This window comes from Mercenaria mercenaria, chromosome 19, assembly GCF_021730395.1.
Source record: "Mercenaria mercenaria strain notata chromosome 19, MADL_Memer_1, whole genome shotgun sequence".
Lineage (NCBI taxonomy): Eukaryota > Metazoa > Mollusca > Bivalvia > Venerida > Veneridae > Mercenaria > Mercenaria mercenaria.
In genome coordinates this window covers 13,963,809-13,987,533 of record NC_069379.1, presented here as the reverse complement: position 1 = coordinate 13,987,533, position 23,725 = coordinate 13,963,809, and the positions used below count along the sequence as shown (strand labels likewise).

Below are 23,725 nucleotides of genomic sequence, written 5' to 3'. Positions count from 1 at the left end.
ATATCAGAGGTCATTTAAGACCTTTTCGTGGTCTTCAAAAATCGACAAAAATGTGTCTTATCTATCAAACATTTTCGCGATTTCGGAATAATGTGGACTTATAGGTAAGCTATTCTCGTACACTAGGGGGGAACACTGTCGGGCTCCGCTCAGTAATAAAATACTACTGGAAAGTTTAAAGACGTATCTGTGAGTTTTTTATATAGGTAAAGAAGGAACATTTTAACTAGCGGAGAGAATTTTCTTGAACTTTGCATGGTCATAGAACATCATAATAAGGAACAAATTTATGCAAACAAAATTTGGGGTCCCGGTACCACTTTTTTAGTTATCTGGCCCTGAATGCGAGTTTTTTTTTTTTGCTCTTTTAGGTCATTTTCAAGGGCAGATAACTCAAGGTAATGGTTAGTTACATTTTATTTGATTTCCAATTTGTATTTGTTACTTTATTTCCTGCAACTGTACAAAATTTGCAGAAATTCTATAATACTGATTTTATTCTATAGTCGCTTACGCAAACAAATAGAAAATGTCTTCAAATTATGCCCCTTTTTCAAGAAAAAAATGCAGAATGTTTACTCATTGAAACACAGCAAAAATTCTGTTTGATAGAATGGTTAAAAAACTTTGCATAATAACTGGAAATGTAATAAAAAAAAATAACATGAAAAAAGGTATCCGTATGCTAAAGTTTGAGTTATCTGCCCTTGAAAATGACCTAAAAGAGCAAAAATCTCGCCTTCAGGTGCAGATAACTCAAAAAGTAGCACGGGACCCCCAGTTTTTTCATAACTTTGCTTCTTATATGGTGCTCTATGATCATGCAAAATCTAAGAAAATTCTCTCCGCTAGTCAAATTTTTCTTCTTTGCCTATATAAAAACCCACAGATACGTCTTTAACAAATACATCACGATTTTGTAGTTTAAATCGGAATATAACTTGTTATCTTCAATAAAAACAAACAGATCACAACTCAAGCAGTGTTATAATGTAAATAAATCAAACACAAGGGCGAACGCTGTGGGGCACCGCTCAGAAGTAAATTATTACTCGAGATTTTTTAAAAATGGTTTAATGCGACATTTTATCCTAACTACGTTCCTGTAGGATGTAAACCAAAGGTGGTTGGAGCCAGTTAAATACCCAACACACGTAGAGGCGAACAAAAATATGACTCTGCCTTCGCGACCAACGCTAACCAAGATCAGCCTGCACATCTGTGCAGCCTGATCATGGTCTGCACTGTTCGCTATTCAGTCAGTAAATTTTCAGTGAAAAACCCTTTGAATAGAAAGTGGTACTGCCCAAATTGAAAGATGGACCAGTCCATTTTAGGAATATAGCATGGAAAGTGTTGTTTGGACGATCTGAAGCAACATTTAGAAAAGCCGAAGTTTGTGATTTCGGTAACCACCTTGTTATAACTGTTCTATAATATCCTCAATTTGAATGACAGGGAAAAGAACTATGATGTATATAATAAATGAAACTTCTGAACAGCTGAAACTTTACATACTTTCTATCATAAGTTCAAATAAAAGCATTCAAATTTCAGATCAACAATAAAGTAGGGACAAGCAATGCGAGGTTAGCTTCAAATTAACATCACTGAGGGGCAAATGATATGAACTTAGTGTCAATTCAACCACAAGGTGGGACAAGTGGTGCTAAAGTAGCTTTAAATCGACATCAGTGAGGGGCAGCTGATGCGAAGTTAATTTCAAATCAACCACAATCATGGGTAAGTATGCAAAGTAAACTTCAATCAACATAAATGAGGGGCAAGTGATGCGAAGATACTTTCAAATCAACAACAATCAGGAGTAAGTGATGCGAAGTAAGCTTAAATCAACATAAATGAGGGGCAAGTGATGCGAAGTTACTTTCAAATCAACAACAATCAGGGGGGAAGCGATGCAAAGTTAGCTTTAAATCAACAACAATGAGGGGCAAGTGATTCGAACTAAGTTTCAAGCCTACATCAATGAAATGAGGGGAAAGTAATTCGAAGTTAGCGTACTGATCCATTTTGCTAAGTATCATCTAACATTTTATACATGTCCATTACTCAACAGGTGATACGAATCTTTATACGTGAACGAACGCAAAATAAAAACAAACATCAGTTGTATATGTTAGTAGTATTTATTGATTTAAATTGAACAAAATAAATAATATACTATACATAATAAGAAATTTGTAAATTACGGTCAACTGTCTCTTAGCCAGTATGGTAATAATCAGCCTTCAGCAATATCAGCATAAACAAACATACTCTTTACACACAACAGGCACATAAGAGGAAGGGAAGAACTCTTCACACAAAATAGGCACGTGACTAAGCAGACCCTTCTTACACAACATAGGCACGTGACAGGAAGCTGAATCTTTACACACTTCCTAGGTACATGGCAGGGAGATAACTCTTCAAAAACTACTTACGCACGTGACAGAAAGCGGACTATTCAAGCACAATCTAGGCACGTTAAAGGTAAATTACGTTATAAAATTTAAGTAAAGGAATTGTCAAAGAAAATAACTGATATGAAAAACACTAAAAAAAACCTTACGATAATTGAACAAAGCAAGCTGAATTTCCTGTACCAAAATATAGTTATTTCTATTTATGTAAATATGATTTATGTAATCGTTTAAGCGGAATCAAATGCTGTCATTGTTTGGATAATTTTAATTCTAGGCATTTATTGCATATTGAAAGAACTCTATTCAACAAATCTGACACTTTTAAGTGCAGAAACATACATCTTAACATACGAAATTTCATATTCAAATTAGCTTGTAAACAGAAAAATAACACAGCACTACGTGATATAACTTGCATATACTATTTATTTCTATCTTTTTGTATGTTGTATTTTATGTTGACAGTTCAAAAATACAAGACATATTTAAATTCAGTTTAAATATTGCACTTGGAGGGAAATATGTCATCAAAATCAGAATTAAGGCAGATTAATCAAGAATTTGATAGACACGTTTTTGTGTTAATGTATTTAGCGACATTGATATTTTGCGGGTCTTACCGTCACTCGAATGATTTGCTCATTTGCGCATTCAAGGAATATTTGAATTAATGACGGTGAAGCCGATTTCTTCTGCAAATATTCCTTTTTGGTACAGCAAAATCCACGTTGGACATGACTCAAATTTGTGATTAATTCAGTTTTAGTCAAATGTATGTATATACATTGTTTGCCAATTTTGCAAAGTTTACATTTACAGATATCTCATGTTGTATTACAAGGCACACTGACGAAAAGTGGATAATTTGCATTTTTAATTTTATGTAACAGTATACCTTCTATAAACACAAGTATCAAGGCATTAGGGCAGCTAGGCTATGAAAATCGAACAGTTGTATCAAAAAATGGCATATCTTATCATATTATCACATTAGAACTAATATTTCAACTTCTGAACGTCATTTTCTGTGTATAATGTTTCCGCTCAAAAGGTTTAGAACGACTGATATTGAATGTATTCAATGTGTGCATCTGGTTTCCTTTCATCGTCTGATAAAAGGGAAGGCTTATATATTTTAGTGTATTAAAAAACTAACTAAGAAAATATAGACGATTTACTAAGGCAACGCCATTGAAAATACTGACCTCTTTAACAACATCGTTTGAAATATTGACCTATTAAACAACACCGTTTAAAATATTCGCCTATCTAAAAACATTGACTGAAATATTGATCTATTAAAAACATCGTTTGAAATGTTGACCTGTTAAACAACATTGTTTAAACATTTTCCCTATTTAACAACATTGCTTGAACTATTTACCTATTAAATCACATCGTTTGAAATACAAATGTATTGACTTATTTAATAACATGGTTTGAAATATTTTTATTTTATTTAATAACATCGTTTAAAGTATTTACCCATTCAATAACATGGTTTGAAATATTGATCTACTTAACACTTCATAAAGTTTTGATATACTAAAATACAAAGAAGCTGCTATCTCACAAAATACGTGTAAAGAAAACATTTCATTATGCATTCATACAATAGTTTTTTGTGCCATTTACATTTGTGATGATACCCTTCTATATTCTTCTGCCGCCAGGAGCTGCTGGACCACCTGGTAGCCCACCGCCTGCAAATAAGAATAAAATAAGGAAACCGTTATGAAGCAACATTGCATGATGAAAAGGATATAATCTTACAGAAAATGTAATTAATTCATCACAAGACATGGGTCAACACACTGCAACAATGACAATCTGATATGTAAATTAAATTGTTCTTTACAAAATAATTTATGTGAAATTAGTTTTATTACAGGAAATATAAATAACCAATCCCTTAACATCATAAAACCTTCTTCCACTCTAGCCATTGAAAATAATATGGTAATTTTCAGAAATAGTCCTGGTTTACAGTTTTGAGCTTTGACATTTAACGAAACTTTCATTTATATACAAATAAATTTATAACGAAGCAGAAATGTCAACACATTTATTTTGAGCTTTATACTTTATTTACTTGTCTTTAAGGTATTAGAGCACTAATAGTAATGTTTACAAAATGGCCTTTGCTTGGTATATTCTGAAAGGTAACCATGTTTTGCACTATTTTGCAATTTTTAAACAACCTTTACCGTGCCGGTTTTTATAAATTGTGTATAACTTATGATATCTCCTCAAGCTCAAGTACAGACAAATTTCAAAGTGATAGCCACTATCCAAAACGTTTGCAGAGCACTCATTTTACCATTAATTTTAATAAAAGAAACATCAAACTATTGGTAAATAATTATAAAACACAAAATAAAAATGTCAATATCATTTTTTATATGGTGCCTCAAGTAAACGGATTTAATGAGACAGAATCCATACTTCAACATTAAAAAAATACGGTCGAATACTGTGTTTCTGTTTTGAATTTTGCTTACTCCATTTAAAAATAACCTTAGGACAGACGTAAAACCTACCCAAATTTCTTCCACAATATATAATCTAAGAGTGAAAGCAAAAATAGAGAACTTTCACCGCGTGTAATTCGATATTTTTAAAGATGTGCAGCTCTACCCCTTCTGTTTAAGTAGTAAATTCACTTTGAACACCAAGAAATCGCTTATAAGATTCATCTTTTTCCATTTTTGTACAAGAAATCAATAATAAGTCTTGAAAGAAGTAAAACTTACTAGAAAAAAAGGAAAATCAGGGAAAAAAATTTGGTCCCAGTAGTGCTTGAACCTACGCACCCCTAACAATTGTTGTCAAAATAGGTTTATGGTAGGAATTGAATACTCTTCAAAAAGGAGGATTGTTATTAGTGATCTAATACCTTAATAATTATAATGTAGACTATCGGGCCAACAGTTGATATTTGTTAATAACTGTAAACAAGCACACCTATTTACTTGGCTTTTAAAGTAATTATTACTTCTGTAACGGGTGCAGCATTAATTGTAAACAAATGGCTATATTTACTTGTCCTTAGATATCCTAACTAGATGATTGTGTAAAGCATTGTCATTTGGTAGTTATTGTAAACAAAATTTAATGGCTCTCTTACGTGGGTAAATTATTGTCTTTTGTTAGTTACTTAAACAAATAGCGCTGTTTACTTGTCTTTAGTTGTCAAAATTAGATTGTCGGGTAAAGTTTTGTCATTTGTTATTTATAATAAATACATGGCTCTATTTACTTGTCTTTAGATATCCTTGCTAGATGACTGAATAAAGTGTTGTTATTTGTTAGTTATTGTAAACAAACAGCGCTGTTTACATGTCTTCAGTTATCGTAACTTGATCATCGGGTAAAGAATTATCATTTGTTAGTTATTGTTAACCAATAGCGCTGTTTACTTGTCTTTAACATAGCTCGCATTTCCACTACCGTCCATGAACAGGCTCACTGAACTGAGCCTGCAACATTTTCGTTTATGTCGTGTTGGGCGACCTGTGGTTTTCCACTTTTTCTATTTAGTTATCATAAGTGGATTATCGGGTACAGTATTATCATTTTTTAGTTATCGTAAACACATGGTTCTATTTACTTGTCTTCTAAGTAATCTAGACTCAGTAATTGTACTGCTATGTTTTAGTAATTGCCAAAAAAAAAAAAAAAAAAAAAGAACAAGAACAAAGTGCTCCATATACTTGTCTTCAGTAATCATAACTAGGTTATTGGGCAAACCAAACTATTGTCGTGTAATAGTTATACTAAACAAATGACGAAACAAAGAGATGTGCTGAGCTCTCGTATATACACTGGAAAAGTCTATACAATATATAGAAAATGTTCGGTACAAAATGATTTTGAAAAACGTTAGAATTTAGCTTTACTCAACGCAAGTAGACATACTAGAACAAAACTGCTTATTTTGATACACACTGTAGTTACTGATTAATGATATCTTATAAATTATATAATTTTGATATTTCTGGAAACAGGCGTAAAAGACACGTGTTTTCGTTCTGGTGAACACATCTGAAAGTTACACAACCGATTATAAATCAGTCGCTTAGGTCAAAGTTTGCTACGGTAAGGATTTTGTCAACAATCTAATTTAAAAACTATCTTTACCTTTCATCTTTTCACAAATATATGATTTTGTATTACTTAATATATGACTTTACCTGCAGGACCTGCACCTGCTAAACCACCAGTTCCGGCACTAGCAAGAGCCCTGGCTAATGCCATATCAGCAGCGCGTGCCATAGGATCCCTTTGTCTTTGTAATTTATCACCTATAATATAAGCACATAAACCCAATCAGTAATATATAATATATAATATATGTCGTACGGGAAAGCTAATATTATCAATTTCCTATCATAGCATAGCCATTCCTTATGCGCATTTGTAAAATGTTCAGTTATATAAATATATTTAAAGAGTTATGTTAACAATAACATGCCGATTTAAACTGAAAATAAATCAGTTCTCATATCTACACTAAATTGGCTAATTTGATCAAATGTAAAAAGAATACATTAATAATATTTTAATTGCTATATAAAATGGTAAAAATACATTTGACTTAAACAGTCAGAAATGCCATGTAGTATACTATAAAACAATTAAAAATAACTCAGTTTGAAAAGTTTGATATATTTTGCGCACCTAAGACATCGGCGATGTGGTCAGGGGTGTGGCCTAGCTGTCTCATTAGCAATGCTTCTTGTGCGATATGCATGGGTACTGGACCAGGTGCACCACCCATTAAATCAGACACTTGGTTTTTGGTCATTCCTAAAATACCATCACATAGCATTATTAATTGCATATTTTCTTCTTTATTTACTATGACGTCATATGGTACATTTACTGTGACGTTATATGGTACATTTACTGTGACGTCATATGGTACATATACACAGTTTTGACCAACGAATTTAGTTTAAAAAATATTAAAGGAATACAAAGATTCTGGTATTTTAAACCGCGTTGAATAACGCACACAATGACTAAAGCCCCAAAATCGCCAAGACTATTGAAAATTCCACTTAAGCCGATTTTTAGTATGTGGGGTTGTTGCACAGTTCACTGTCACCAACACACCTCAAACACACATTGTATTCAAAGGCAAAAGTGAATAAAACCAAGTCTACAATTAGTTTTATATGTCTCCAAGAAATTTTCTCACAGATTTTGTGCAATATTAACAAACAAAACAGAACATGGTATATCTGAATATATACTAGTTACACCCATTATTAAGGTAAACCCCTTAGAAATTTCTGTAAACAATACGTTGACCGTATGTTTTATCAGAGACTTACACACTCGAAACTTTTAGATGAAATAATGCATACCGAATTCAGTTAAAGCGGAAATAAATTGACAGTAATCTTATGATGTGAATCAAGATTTTGCCAAGTCCAAAGGTAAAACGCGCTTGTAAGCTGAAAGCTGCTGTCAATATTAAACCACAGTAAATATTCAGTGAGGCTAAATATTTTGTAAACTTTAATACAACTAAACTCATTATCTTCAAGTGTGAAACAATGACTTGTTACTCTCCTTATTTATATTCAACATAACATGCTTCATTTCATTGCATTTGCACCACTGCATTGTATTTGATAACTTTAACATACCAAAGGCGTTTTACATTTATTTATAGACAAATATTAAAAAGTATGCATTTTACCTGGTACAAAAGGCCTTCCGGGTCCCATTGGATTTAACAAACTTGCTGCTGCCCCAGCCGGTCCACCCATAGCGACCATAGCACCACCAACGCCTGCTGCCCCTCCTGCTGCTAAACCAGCACCTCCGGCGCCACCTGTTTCGCGTTTAAAAAGAAAATATATTACATAACATATATGGCAAACATGTCTGTTATTGGAATATAAAATCACTCTGGGACACAAAACAACTGCAGCGCTGTAATCAAATTTGAGAAGGGAGAAAGGAAACAGTTGACAAAGAAGAATGTGAAAATAGAATTTTTGGTAGGGGGCGCAGCGAGACTACATCAAGAAAGCGGTGGCCATAAATGCTCTCGGTTCGAACAAATAGGTTGCATTTTAAGCTTCCATGCATCTTCTTACATATTTTATTACTGTATCCCTTGACCTCACACTGCCCTTTAATCACATCCGTACATGGACAATGTCTTTCCCAACAATTGGTATATAAGTTTTCCGTGAAACTATGACTTTTGTTTATCTTGCTCTTTTCCTGGACTCTCTATTATCGTGGCACTCTTTTACAATATTTGTAAAATGAAGGCATTGATTTTCAAGCAATCCAATGAAGTGCAGGTATGTAACTTGTTACCTGGTTCGAAATCGACTTAAAAATACCACTCGCTTAAACACCGAGCGCCTTGACTTTATAAATACCATTTGCAATTCGATATGGCCCATTTCCAGTATCCTAAATCAATCTAAATTTATTTTGATAGTTGAAGTACCTCCAGGTGCACCCCCTCCGAGCCCAGCAAAAGGATCTAAACCAGCAGCTCCTCCACCACCAAGAGCTGCCATGAGGTCAAATCCACCACCGCCACCAGTATTACCACTACCTCCCATACCAACACCCCCGGTAAGGGCAGAAAACATATCCATTCCTCCCGCCCCTCCCATTCCACCACCGCCACCTCCTCCAAGCATTGCCATGAGTCCTGCTCCACCTCCTCCTCCTCCAAACATATCAGCCCCTCCAGCACCACCGCCCATGAGCATTTGAAAAATGTCCATCTGACCGCCTGTAAGAATAAAAAGAAAAGTAAGAAGAAAAAACAACGCATATTAATGTCTGCAGACATGTTCACAAGATTGGCTTGTCGATTTTAAAATTCTCCTATGTATACGTACATCATTTTGCGAAACATGATTTGCAATATGATGATTCTTTCATGTGTTTTCAATTCAAAAGCTGAACAATATGCACTAAGTAAATGAAAGCCACGCTGACTACAACGAGTCTAAACAGAGGTATTAAGACAGTATGCTTATCACAAGACTTGACTCTACAGGATGTATATGCTTTACAATTACTTCATCGTCACTTTGTCAGATTACATAAAATTATGCCTTGTCTGTCAAAACAACTGACATCAGATTTTAAGGTAGGGATATGAATTCGATTAAATCTTATACACAGAGCAGTTAGTCTGATATTTATTGTAGATATTTACAATATTTACATGTATCAATAGTAGCAGAATTTATACTTTGTTAAATGAAAACAACACTACCTCCAGGCTGTTGATTCGGAGTGTTCTGTCCCCCTCCAAACATATTATTTCCTGCTTGCTGTGATGGAGGCGGTGGTCCTGATGGTGGAGGTGGTGGTACATGCACTGGCTGCTGTCTACTCGATTGCTCTGAAATTCAGTGGTAAAGAAGTCAGTACATACAAATCTTCGGTAGTCATGGCTCATACCCCTCTATGTGTTAACACCAAGGCATTGGGTACAAAGGATTTGTTTGCTTGAATTCTGTTTATTTATAGTGAGCAAACAATTTCCCTTTTGGATTGTAATCGTCATACGTGAATCTATACCAGCCAAATCACTTGCCCCTCACCGATGTGGGTTCGAGCCTTGAATTCTTTATGTGAAGAAGCCAACCAGATGGCTTACGGAATGTCGGTGGTTCTATCCAGGTACCCACTCGTAATTACATAATGCACGGAGGGGCACCTCGGGTCGTCCTCCACCATCAAAGCTTTAAAGTCGCCATGAGACCTATAGTTGTGTCCGTGCGACGTTAAATCCAACCCAAACAAAAAATACAAGCCAAATTCGGTTGAATTTAATTATACTGCAAGCCATATATTTTATTTTCAATAAGTGCAAAATTAATTAATAGTTTATGTACTATATTAGTCTTAACATTCAAACAGCAATTTTAAACTTTGTTACAGATTACTTGATCCCAACAGACTTTTTCCATTACAGCTACTTTTTGTTGTGGGCCTGCTTTGCAAATGCGTAGGTCTGAGGCTGTGTTTTTGGTGCTCTGTGCTTCGGAGAAATCTACCCTTACTTAATATCTTTTGTAAGTCTAATAGTGAAATCAATATATGGTTAGTTTCAAAACCAAAGAAATTTATTCAATTATATCGTCAGACAAAAAAATACGTACATATACACGCACTCGCACAAATATTGTAAACAATTTCTACAAAAGGGAAAGTTTTTGTTTACTTTTATTTTGATTTAAATGATTTTATAGAACGTTTTCACGAGTTAACTTATAACCTATACTGTGTTGGTGTGCTGTAAAACCCGAATAAATAAATAAACAGAAACTTACGCCTATTGTTTCCTCTGGGGTATTGATTCCTTGGATTAGGACTTTGCTGCATTGGGTTTTGTCTTCTCTGTTGTTGTTGTTGTTGCTGCTGCTGCTGCCGTTGCTGTTGTAGTTGTTGTTGATGCTGCTCGTACTGCTGCTGTTGTAGTTGTTGTTGTTGTTGTTGCTGCTGCTGATACTGCTGTTGTTGTTGCTGCTGCTGCTGCTGCTGCTGCTGATACTGCTGTTGTTGTTGTTGCTGCTGCTGCTGTTGTTGTTGTTGTCGTTTGTTTGTAGCTTTTCCTTGCGAAGCAGTTGCTCCAGGTGATCTGGTGGGTACTTTCGTTTTACCTATTCGGAAAAATTATTATGCAATCTGTTTTAAATTTTGTTTTTTAGATTAAGTCATTATTTCCGATCATTCCGACAACGGATGTAAAAAAGAATTAATGTTTTTAAATGAAAATTATTATCTATAGTGTTTAAAATCAAGCATTATCGTGATAATAAACAAGAAAAAAAGGATAATATCTCTCGCTGGTCAAAAAAAGATAACTTGACAGAGTTATCGAGAAAGCAGAATTTGATATCGCTTAAGTGATAACTAGACACAGATATTCAAAAAACAATGTTTGAAATTGTTTTCGGGCTGGTGATGACAAGGTAGCTGCATCGAATATGCATATTCCAATGAATTTCATTACGAACTACAAGAAATTAATTAACAAAAATTAGAAGGATTACAGAATCACTTTCGCTGTACTTTATCTCTTATCGAATGACTAAAAAACAACAACAACATATCTCATAAACTTAATTATCATCCATTATGTTAAAATGTCTCAATCTTTAGTATTGTCTAAGGCCTCCTTGGTCGAGTGGTTAAGGTCGCTGACTCTGAATCAATAACGCCTTATCGATGTGCACTCGAGACCTCGCTTACAGTGCAGAATTCAACATGTGAGAAGGTCTTACAGATGTCTTACGGAAGGTCGGTGGTTCTGCCGAGGCGCCCGCCCATGTCTGAAACAATGCTTGAGGGGCACCTGGTTGTCTTCCTATACTACAAAATGCTGGAAATGTCGCCATATGACAATGGATCGTACCGGTAGGACTCTAAATCTAGCTAAAATGTTTTCGTACATCATCACATCATTTGAAAATTCATTCTTAATTTCTTTTTATTGTGTGGATTTGAAATACAACTGATTCTGTTTCTGATGTACAGTCCTTACATTTGTTTTTCCCTGCATATATTGAAATATTTTGTAAGATATAATTTTCCCTGGCTGAATATATATTGATTTATAAAACAAAATTACCAAAAAAATCGAATGCCATACGTCTCTTTAAAAAACTTAAAGAAACATAACAGACTTTTCATTATATATCTGCACAAAATCATACGCGTTTGTTCTTCTTCTTCTTTTTTGAATATTCATATGTCATGACAAGATCAAAACAGTGTCAAATTTAAGCATGTTTAGACTTTCTCTATGTTACATTTGCAAATCTTTTCAAGCATTGGTAAAATGTTTAATATTCACAAAACTGACACTCAAATACACAAAAAAACAAAAACAAATAAAAGCAAACAAATATAGCAGCAATGAAATTTAGATGACTAACCACAAACACATTAATCCTTTTTAAACTATTTTTCAACATTTTATGTCATTACTCCAATCAATGTTGCAGAACTTGTAAGAAAACTGAAATATTCTCTTCCCAAATAATCTTTTAAACTTTATTTCAAGTAAACGATTTAACTACATGCAAGGTTATAAACAATTAATAATACTGGAAAAAAATTGTTCAGGATCCTTTGTTTGGAACCACACTGAAACAGTGTATTTTTGATGAATAAAACAGAGATGTTTGTAAAACATATATTCCAACCCCATCTCTCTCTCCCATATAATAATTTGATGGCCTGCAAAATGCAGCTGAGTTTGTTACTTATTATTGTGTTACCTCAACGTTTGCATTACTTACCCTATAAACTCATCTATTTAGTACCGAAGCTTGAAGACCCATGCGGTCTCAAGAACTTTCTAATCTCAATGTGACCTTGACACTTATGGTGCTAAACCTAACTAACAGGGAGACCACATGCAATCATCTAATGGCATTTAACAGCAATAAGCCCAAAAGTGCTTCAATGATGATCTAAAAGCATTTTGAGTTTCAATGTCACCCTTATGACATTAAAAGCAGTAGTCACAGGCGTACATTAGTTATAATGCGGAAACTGTTCTCAGCTTCGGGAAGTATGTGACTTTTGACCTACTGACCCATTAAACAAAATGCGTGATATACTCACAACAGGCAATCACCATATGAAGCCTGACGCCCCTCATCGATTAGGTTCGAGCCTCACTCGGGGCGTTGAATTCTTCATGTGAGAAAGTCATCCAGCTGGCTTACGGAAGGTCGGTGGTTCTACCCAATATGAAGCCTGACAACTGTAAAAAGCGTTCTGTGGTTGTTGAGCGAAAACCGTTTCCAGTAAAAAGGTAATTGTGACCTTTACCTTTGACCTATTGACTCTACAAACAAAAGGGATCGTCACTAGATCACAGACAATCGCGATCTGAAGGTATAAGCTGTCCCTACCTACCAAAAGGCCAAATGAGAGATAGACTGACCCACAGGCAGACAATGAGCAAAATGAAATACCCCACTTCTCTGGAAGGGAGTACAACAACTGGGTAAGATCTACACGAGCTAACAAAAGAAGGCAGTTGGAAACCGCCGTATATCTTATAATGCTGGAACCAGAAAATATAACTTGGACATTAAATTCATAAAATGTACTACCAGACATTTGAGTTTGGGCTGCTTGCTGTTGGAGAATTTGTTGTTGCCTACGTATCTGTTCCTCTTGCCTGCGAATTATCTCTTCTTGCTGTCGTCTTTTCTCTTGAAGCTGTTGTTGATCCCTTTTCTGCTTTAACCTCTGGTCCTGAAGCTGTAGAAGTCGTCGTTTCTCTTCCATTTGTTGTTGCTGTTTCTTCCTACGCGCCGCCTCCTTGATTTTTACTCGATCACCTACCGGCACGCTCGCGCCAAGTTCATAACCAGATTTTGTTCCCGATGTCGATGTGCTTTTCGCGCCAATATTTTTAGTTGAAGTAGAAGTAGACGCAGCGGCCGTATTTTTACCTTGAGATGCGCTTGAGGCTGATGGTTCCGCACCACCTCCACCTACTGCCGCAAGGAGCGCGCTTGTCGTAAGTGGGTTTCCTAAAATAACAGAACATGCAACGTTCAAGCCACAACGTCATGCTCAGCTTGTACCATGCTTAAAAGCTCATGCGCGAAGGGGAAAAAAACATGCATCTTCTGTTTTTCATCATGCATGCTATTAATGTGGCCAGAAATGTTTCAAAAACAAACAACAAAGAAAAACTGAGCCTACATTCTCAAAAATATCAAAAGTCATCAGAAATGTTAAACAAGTATTACCAAGATTTTAACTTAACGAAATTATTAGTTTAAAAGTGAAGTGAAATGTGAAAATAAGCTGAGTGCTGATGCCATGCAACTATACAAAACATGCAGTGTCATTCATAAGTTAAGCCACACCATTTAGAACAAAAACAAAACGGAACATACAAAGAAAAAGGAAGTACAACTATCAAATCCTAAGTATATACTAAATAAACGCAAAGGCGATTCGAGCTACAGTATATGAATCTATCCTTTTTCATTCGTATCATAGTTTCAAACAAGGCGCTCATGAACCAAAAACTCACCAACTGTTATTGTCTTTTTTATACGCATCAGAGTTTCAAGCAAGATGTTCATGAACGGAAACTCTTAAATTGATAAGGGACATATATTTCGTTTGGATTTACGATTATAATACCTGCACTGGACGAGCAAAAATCTTTATGGCGTTGGTTTCATTTGTAGTTTTTTGAAGACGTTGTAGACGGTAATTGTTTCGAAGCAAATGCTAAAATTTCATTCTCACTTATAGCCATTTATACAATAAGCCGTTTATACCTTGACAACATTTTTTTTTCTTTACGGTTTATTACACCAAAGAGATCGACAAAAAGAATTCGAGTATTATTTTTAATATGTTGTAACACAGTTTGAAATACCAGTATCCCATTTAATACGATATTTTATTTATAGAATTTAACACAACAGACAGGTGTAGAAACATAGGCAATATGTACTGCACAAAGCACGTGTTTTAGATATTGTTCACAATTTCATATCATTTAATTTCCAATAGGTCTTTGCAAGAACGTTTAATACATTCTGTGAAGATCAATTCGTTTTCATGGTGCGACAAATGTTAATTTTTATCACGGTTCTGCAGCAGAATCAGCACAATATGCACTAAGTTTACAATGTGTGTTATCGTTCTTAACACTTTTTTAACTTTGTACAAGGGTCTCTTTCCAATCATCTTTCCAAAGGTCCGCTTTGTTGTTTAACCTAATGGACCTCTTAGAGGTCAGAGGTCAAATGTGAAGGTCTTCTCGAGGACAATGTCATATCTACATTGCACCGAAAGATCCGCCCATTCCGCCCATGAAGTTTAGTGCACCGAATGGTCCCATGCCACCTGTAATTGTTAATATGTTACCATGGAAACAGAATGTGAATACATCAAATATAAAATGGGTTTTATTTTTTATCTTTTGGAATTAGGTGTTCAATTAGAGATCAGTTTTCTACAGACTATACTTCCGGTAAGGCCAATGTTAATTTACAGATCCCCATAAAATGTTCCGTTAAACTACAACCCACCTAAAACTACTTAAAGATTTTATTGTTACGCCTATCTGACAAAAAGCACTGATTAAAGGCTAAATAAGTGTTGTTAGTGTAAGGCATTGCTGGCAAAATTTATATAGCTACAGCGAGTTCTGTTATGAAATCCGAAATGAATTCACCATAGAAAATAAACTGTTGAATTCAAAAACGTAATAGACGCGGTATGACGAAAATGTCCACATGAATGAAATCTAAACAGTACCATAACGTAACGCAAATTGGCATGTCCTTCTTTGGGTAAATGGTGTATATTGTACATGGTCTTGAATAATGTGGTACCAGATAAGGACCTCTTTTTAGTCTGATCTTACAACGAAAACATTAGCTAAATTACAGACTTTTTTGGCAATTTGCCCAGAAAACTTGTATTAAATATAGACCGGTCATACATCACTATCTAAGGACCATCAATTTCTACAACAAGATCTGTTACAATAATACTTGTCCATAACCTGTAACCAAAATGTAAAAAAAAAATGTGCTATACAAATTTTGCTAGCGGTTAATGCCTGTCGCTTTGTGCCAGCCATGTACTGCAATGGCCGTATTTACTCACTTGAATCTTATAACAAAGTTGCGCTTATCTATTCTCTCCAGTTCTTTTCTTTTACAAATTGCATCGGCATATTCTTGTACACAGTTATGTACGGCAGAGCAGTGCGCTTTCTGATGACGTCACACGTGCATTTTTTAATATTATACTACATGAATAATAGACATACGGCTCTATATCATGCAACATGTAGGCATTGAACAGTGCGCCTAAGCATTTGTGCATATCAGGTGTCCAGTGGAAAACTAAAGTGCATCTCTAATTTTAGAAAGAAGTTCTTGTAGTCTGTCTTAGTTGTACGGGTGAGTATCTTATGAAAAATGTTGTATTTTACCATAATTACAAAACTAACAAGATAGACATGTAATTTTCTGAAACAGCATTGAACATTTAGAGATCATTTAAACGTGTCAAGTCAATGGAGTGGATAGATTGTATTTTAGATTTATTGCACCAGGTTCTCGAAATCGGAAAATGAATATAAACGGCACTTTCCACGAGGAATTATATTTATTTTTTTTTATATTGGACTAACTAATAGTTGGCATGTTCCACGACCCTTATTTTATAACTAAGTTTTCCAAACTAAACGATACAGAAAAATACCTTTGTTATAAAATTGTGGAATTGTTTAATTGCACTTTCTATTCTTATTTTGTCAAGATAATCTCGCTCTTCCCCTTTCTCTCATTCTTTCACTCAATGTATTGGTGAAAATATAAACAGAACAGAAGAATAGAAACGAGTATGCATATTTACAGATATAGCAAGTTAGATATACTTACAATATATATTGTAACCACATGTATATTCTACACACATCATGTAAAGTCAACACCAGAAAAAAATATAAGCCCTTTCATCTTAACAAATTTGTAAAACAGCTAAGATGGTTTGTAAAAATTTGTTGCCATACATTATGCCAATGCAGCAATTTAGGAACATATTTGTCAGCTGTTCATTTGTTTATCATAATTGCAATGTGTAAAAGAATTACCGCCTTGGAATATTTGAACGACGTTTGTTTGGCAAGCTTTGACAAACGTCTTGTCCTTTTGGAATAAAACATATAAGTATCGTTCATTGTCTAGTAAATCACTGGTGTCTGTTTACCAATGCATCATAACATGCTTTTAAATACATATTTAACCAAAAATCCATGGCAACATACGCAAACATATGTTAAAACTACACTGCTTCAGAATGTATCAAAATTTTTCTTTGGAAAGTAGCTAATTTTGCATACAACTTATTTTGGGCGGACCGATTTACTGTTTCATTGTAATTCCATCAGAGCTAATGAAACTGAAAAAGCAGTTAGAGGTTTTGTTGTATGCGTTAATTTGATAAAAGCAGTATACGTCTCATAACATTTTTGGTATGTGTACTTATTTGATCACGTGACATGTGACGTCATCATATATGTACAGCGATGTTGCTGAATTTTTGCTAGCCATACCAACCTGACGTTAAGAAATCTGAAAGATTTCGGGTTCAGAATAGGAATTATAATGTGTTTATATTGACAAAAAGTTCTAGTTAGAAAAAGCTATCAATTTTTGTTTTCATTTCTTTTACAAACTATTGCTCAACTTGTTCTGGTCGACAATGAAGATGATTTGATGTAGCTCGTATTCAGTACCATACAGACTCGCACTACTTATTAGATCGGCTGAGTAGGTTTATTCCTTCCAAGATGATTAATTAATCTAAACACAATTCATATGGTTTCGCTTCTGCTTCTGAAAATATGCTTCTTTGTTTTTGTAGTACTACGTAACAGTGATTAAGGAATTCTTATTTTGATTTCAAACCTGATGTGCCGAGATAAAAACATGCATTTTAAATGCACTTAACAGGGTAAGTACTAGAGAGTTTCTCACCTGGACCATCTGGGTTCATCATTGCAGCCGCAAGTCCGCTGGCCGCGCCGCCTCCTTGCCCCCCGCCAAGCAGCGCGCCTATGCCACCTAGGCCGCCAAGCCCTACAGCAGATGCGTACGTCAAATAATGTCAAACAACATGAAAAGCTTTGTTCAAGTCAACAAATTATTCCAATGCAATGCGTGTTATGTTGTTAGCAGCATTCACACTACAGCATTGTCAGGATAAATCTTTAATCAATTAGTGATATTTAACATTAAAGAAATCTTTCAAAAAATATTTACTGGTGGTACCGAATATCTGATCATACGTTTTAAAGTACAGAGTACAGATGTTTATTATTTGACTTATTTGTCTCTATATAGACTTCTGTATGACTGATCGGTTTATTACCAGACCAAACGAAAACAACCAAAGTTACATTGGGACTTAATTAAGTTATTTGATTTTGAAACAATAACATGCTCCTCAAGAGAGAAATAAAATCTAGATTATCCATAATAATGTTATAAGTATATAAGCTAGCCCAAAAAAAGCACAGGAAATAAACATTCATATCTGTTCAATACTATAGCAACCAGTTTGCTAGCGTTCAGTGCATCAGAAAATTTAGCATTTTAACTGACATGAAAAAGAAAACACTAGGTAAATATGACGTCACAAACGTGTCTCAAAGTCAGTTATACAGCTATATGCTAGTAATTACAAACACTTTAGATAATGACGTAAATGACGTAACAAAATTAAGACTTCATGGTAGGTATTTTCCTCCAGTTAAATATGGCGGGAATTACCTCCCCCTATTTACTGAATATCCCATTGGGTTTGTGATAAGGGCCAAAATGTATACTAAAATAATAAAAAATAAAAAAACGCTTGTGTCATTTAGGTCATACTCCTACTATTTCCGTTCAGTAATAAATTCCATAAAATTTTCACCCCATGTTAAAATGCTAACATTTTCATCAAGCTTTTCTCCTTTTTTTGTTCACCATTATATGCTAAATACGATTCCAGTGTACAGCTCTTATCATGCTGGACACGACTGATTTTGCCTTTGCGAACAGTGTACTGCACTATTCGCCATACAGTCACTATCTTTTTAGTAAGCATCAGTTTACGGTACTGTCCAAATTGAAAGATGGACAAGTACATTATAGAAGTTTAGTAAGGTAAGGTTTAAAAATATTTCAATACAACAGTCAAAAGCTGTTCATGTTGTTTGAAAACATAATTTATTATATGACATCAAATCTTCGCATTTACCACGTTCAAAATACCATTGAAATATTTATTGTAAGTTTGAAATGTTATCAAAAACTTCTTTCTTCTAAGATAACATTCTTCACTGTTTTAATGCTTATAAACCTTTGGACTTTTTCTCTCCAAAACTGTGTTTAAAGATAATCTTAACTATAAAAAATCATTTCAGAAAAACAGGAAACTATAAATATTTTGATAGTTCGGTATCCAACAGGTAGAATGTTATTTTGTCATATAATAAAACATTTCTTATCAATAATGAGGTGAATTTTACCGTAAATACACACATCAATGCAATATTCATATAATGGAAAATTCACCTCACGTCGGTTTGTGACTAAATACTTTTTCCCCCAGCTGGGAGTGATATGATAGTACATGATATGTGCCAAAAAGCTGCTTTATTTGCTTGTGTGCATACACATTGTTATATAAAAGTAATTTTGAGGATGTGAGACGATATTTTCGATTAAAAAAGAAAAAAGAAAGATAAAAGAACAACCCTGACTTACCCAATGGGAATAATATGTTATTCCGTTTTGCACATTTAAATGCAAATGTAGTAAAAAGACAATTTTAAATGCTTTACTGAATATATGCAAATTTCGTAATTGATCAAGCTTTTTGACACTATTTGATAGTTACATTATTAATTGTCTGTAATAGTTTGAAATAAATGCATATGTTTTTTATTCTCTGCAGAGAGTTCATCTTAGATACTGTAGAGTTGATGATATTCGCGAGATATCTATTTTCGGTGATAATCACGGTTAAAAAGACACCTGAATTCTAAACTCTCATGAATAGTAAAAAGCAATAACGCGGTCATTTCGAAACTTATCGCAAATTACCAAATGTACTGTAAAAACAAATATTATCAATTTTAGAACATATCTAAATTTATTGGCAGTTTTTCAAAAGTAGGTGCCACAAGTTTGCTATGCATTTATTTCTCTAGCAAATACTTCATGCATTCCTTTTTTTTACATTGCGTGGTCACAGGGGTATAATAAAACATCCCAAAATTCTAATTTTATAAATATTGTGAATGAATTTAAGTCAATACGCGTAAAGCCCCCGTAAAGATGTCATACAAAATAAATGCATATAACAGTGAATAGTTCACATTTACTGTTTTATGTCTTTGCTTATAAAATTATAAATTACGCTGGTATATGTTCCTCGCTAGATGGAGCTAATCAATACATGTAAAATACGAATTAACAAGTATATATTTACAAGTTATGAGAATATCTAATGTATCACACAAAATGATATATGTAATTAAGTTGGTTCTATTAAACAAAAACAGTTATCTTATATCTACCACTATGTTTGGTGTAGTAAATATTAAATGTATATCATTAGAAAGAATGGCGTTGATATGTTTATACAAAATAACCCCTAAAACCACACAAATTCTCGGCTATACGCTAACGGACAGTTTATGGAACCGGTTACTCTCTGTTAGTAGAAAAGGCCTGTTTATAATGACGTCATTACATAATTATATATTGTTTGCAAAGTGAAAAGTAAACGAACTACCTTAAAAACTTTTACATTATTTACTTAAGAACGGTGAACTTTTTAAGGTAGTGGACCCATAATCACAATCTTCAAATTACGCACTTTCCTTAAGCGGATTCCGCTTTTTTGTCAATCATTGCGCGTTTCCGAAGAATGTCGAATAGCACAACGTGAGTGGTTAATCATATACACAATGCCGCGTGTCATTAGGGATCCACTACTACAAAATAAATTACAATTAATTTTATATTATACAAGAAGAAAATGCAAGCAGACTGAAATACAGTTTTAACTTCCAGAAGTGCAAACTTTATACCAAAGATATATATTAAGTGTATGACTAGATATCAGGTCTGTGAAGTAATATCACGTTATCATTGATGTAAACAAACTTACCACCTGAACCTCCGCTTCCTCCGCCCCCTGCTAGCATGGCCATAACTGAAAATGAGAAATATATATTTTTTTTCAACGTGCTCTTGTCCTTTTTCAAGGGGATATTGCTCAATGATTTTCTTTTTAATTCTGTAAGTACATATTTGTTTGTAATTAAATATTGATGAAAGATGGGTTTTAATGCTTCTACCGCCATTTTGATACTGCGCTGTAAGCGTTGTTGTATATCACTTTGACACCGCCAAGATCTGAAGACTTACTGCAAATGCTCTTTTATGTACAATTTCTACTAATAATTTGTTCTGATCGATCTTTTTTGAAAAAAAAAATATATAAAGTTTGTGCAGAGACTAGTCAGCCGACTTAACAACTGATGAAAATATAGATAATACACGCACCTATCCATACACATATTAAATACACGCCTATTATAAAAGTGCAAAGTTAAAAGTATACGTATAATTTAATGACAAGGTGTAAATTTAAAAATCGAGAACTTTTCAATGAAGAAAATAAATGCACAAACACACTTACGTGGGTTCATGCCGCCTTCTGCAAATGATAAAAAAGGTAAATATTAAATTCATATTTATATACACAATGAGTACGTTTATACTACTACCCATTGTTAAGATATACATGTATATACACAAAATGTTAATTATGTCTGTATTGCTAGTTGTGTAGTTTGATTTTGACGTTTGTGAATCCAATTAATAGACTGGTCCGGCAATTATGGACATCAGCAAGATTAACTTTGCCCTAATTATAAAAAAATCACCATCGCACTGTATTCATAACCTAACGGACTGTTTCATTATTAAAATTTCGAAACCATCGCTGACCTTAAAACCGAGCAGTAGTTAAATTATACATTCATGTACACAATGTTAATTTTTCTACTTTTATATGAAGCAAAATGTCTACGTTGTTTCTTCCGTCAGGCTTATATATATGTTGTATATAAATACCGGAATAGTCTGAGAAAAATAGAAAAATGATGAATACAGAAAAGGGCATAGAAACAAAGATCCGACAGAAATAGCCAAAATGTCTATATACACCGTCCTATTACAAGGACGCCCCGCAATAGAGTATATAAGGATGTGCACATGGGTGTCATGTACACAAATCTATAACACAAAGCAAAGCAAACGAAAGGACTCACAAACTATGTAGGCATCGACTAAAACAGTCATTGGCCATAAAACACTTTGGAGTTTTACCCATAAATAGTGTTCAGAACCATATTCTTAACATCCACAATGTTTCTACGTTAAATAACAATGCAAATATAAAGCTATTCTAGAGATGGTACCTAATAAATTCAAATTCATCTACACAGATTTTTTCAGAGTGAAATGATAGCTAAGTGCACCAATTTACTAAATATATTTATGATTTTCCTCTTCTCCATATAAAATAGAAATATTTGATATTTAAAAAATGACTGTCTCAAAATATCTGAAGCAAAATGGACAACTCTTGTATTGACCGTTTTACAATGACTTTAGCATTTCCCAAATTATAGTCTATATCAAATGTTTCCACAGCTAAATAAATCCAATACAGAATAGTGTAAGTTTAGTCTATTTTTAACACTTTGAAAGAGCCTATACTGAACTTCCTTTTGTCTTTTAATAAAGTCAAATTCCAAGACTAGCCAAGAGTGTAAAATTCATGAAAAAAATCTGAGTGAAAGAGAATGACATGCACTTTATTATGAGCTTACCAAAACCATACCAAAATTTACCTGAAAGAAGTCATTAAAGATTTTATCATGTAAACAAACTCCTACACCATTTTACCATCAATATTTTTCATTCATGAATGCACTCAACTCAGGTGATAACTGTTGATATAATTGTAAATGAAAGGCCCCAACAAAAATCAAGTTGTGTAAACAGTTTAAGTTATAAATTAATGTTGACATCTGAAGTTACCCTCTCACTTTGTTTACAACAATGAATAAAACACCTTATAGTTTATTTAAGGTAGTGGACCTGTATCGAAAATCATCAAATAAAGTAATCTCCATAAGCTTTTTCAGCATTTACTCATTTTTCATGGAAAGCAATGATCGTGATAGTTCCATCCAGAGAATGTTGAATTGTTTAATTAAAAAAATTGCATAGAGTCATTACCTATCAGCTACCCTAAAATGTTGCAAATTGCAACCATTACCTTAAAATATTGTAATTTCATTTGATGACAAAGACTTTTTGTGTTACATTATTTGCAGGAAAGTACTCTTGAACAGTTAGAGAAATGCTTTAAATAGCTAAAGCGAAAGAAACACTTTCAGAATGATTCATTGAAGTGATGAGTAAAAGCAGTCTAGCTATTTTGTTACACAAACGTGATACCAATTTAACTTTTTTGTTATTTCTCATTGTTGGATATATGCATTTTACATTTGATTATATAAATTTTGTGTAAAACAATGTATCATCATTGAGAACGATAAATAACGTTGGCGAAAAAAACTCAATAAGCTTTCTTAAAGTCGTAAAATTTCTTTAAAGGAATTTATGTATTACTTAACTTTATTTTCGTGCACTACTAAACATTCT

The 23,725-nt window shown here is 33.8% G+C and overlaps 1 protein-coding gene across 34 annotated transcripts in view; it reads right to left on the bottom strand.

Annotated features, from left to right (window-relative positions):
* Nucleotides 1-2,128: 2,128 nt before the first annotated feature.
* Nucleotides 2,129-23,725, bottom strand: part of LOC123542726 (uncharacterized PE-PGRS family protein PE_PGRS3-like) — an 84,239-nt gene continuing 62,642 nt past the window's right edge. For 23 of the 34 annotated variants that reach the window (XM_053531963.1, XM_053531950.1, XM_053531962.1 and 20 more), the window contains 12 exons: nt 21,687-21,704; nt 21,153-21,197; nt 17,966-18,067; nt 17,546-17,560; nt 13,553-13,978; nt 10,754-11,083; nt 9,691-9,819; nt 8,905-9,198; nt 8,137-8,271; nt 7,107-7,235; nt 6,620-6,730; nt 2,129-4,129 (listed from right to left, as the gene is read on the bottom strand). In XM_053531963.1, coding sequence (XP_053387938.1) covers nt 4,080-4,129; nt 6,620-6,730; nt 7,107-7,235; nt 8,137-8,271; nt 8,905-9,198; nt 9,691-9,819; nt 10,754-11,083; nt 13,553-13,978; nt 17,546-17,560; nt 17,966-18,067; nt 21,153-21,197; nt 21,687-21,704 — 1,784 coding nt within the window. In that variant the 3' untranslated portion in view covers nt 2,129-4,079. The remainder of the gene's footprint in view (nt 4,130-6,619; nt 6,731-7,106; nt 7,236-8,136; nt 8,272-8,904; nt 9,199-9,690; nt 9,820-10,753; nt 11,084-13,552; nt 13,979-17,545; nt 17,561-17,965; nt 18,068-21,152; nt 21,198-21,686; nt 21,705-23,725) is intronic. The other 11 variants (XM_053531965.1, XM_045328708.2, XM_053531968.1 and 8 more) reach the window with 5 other exon arrangements.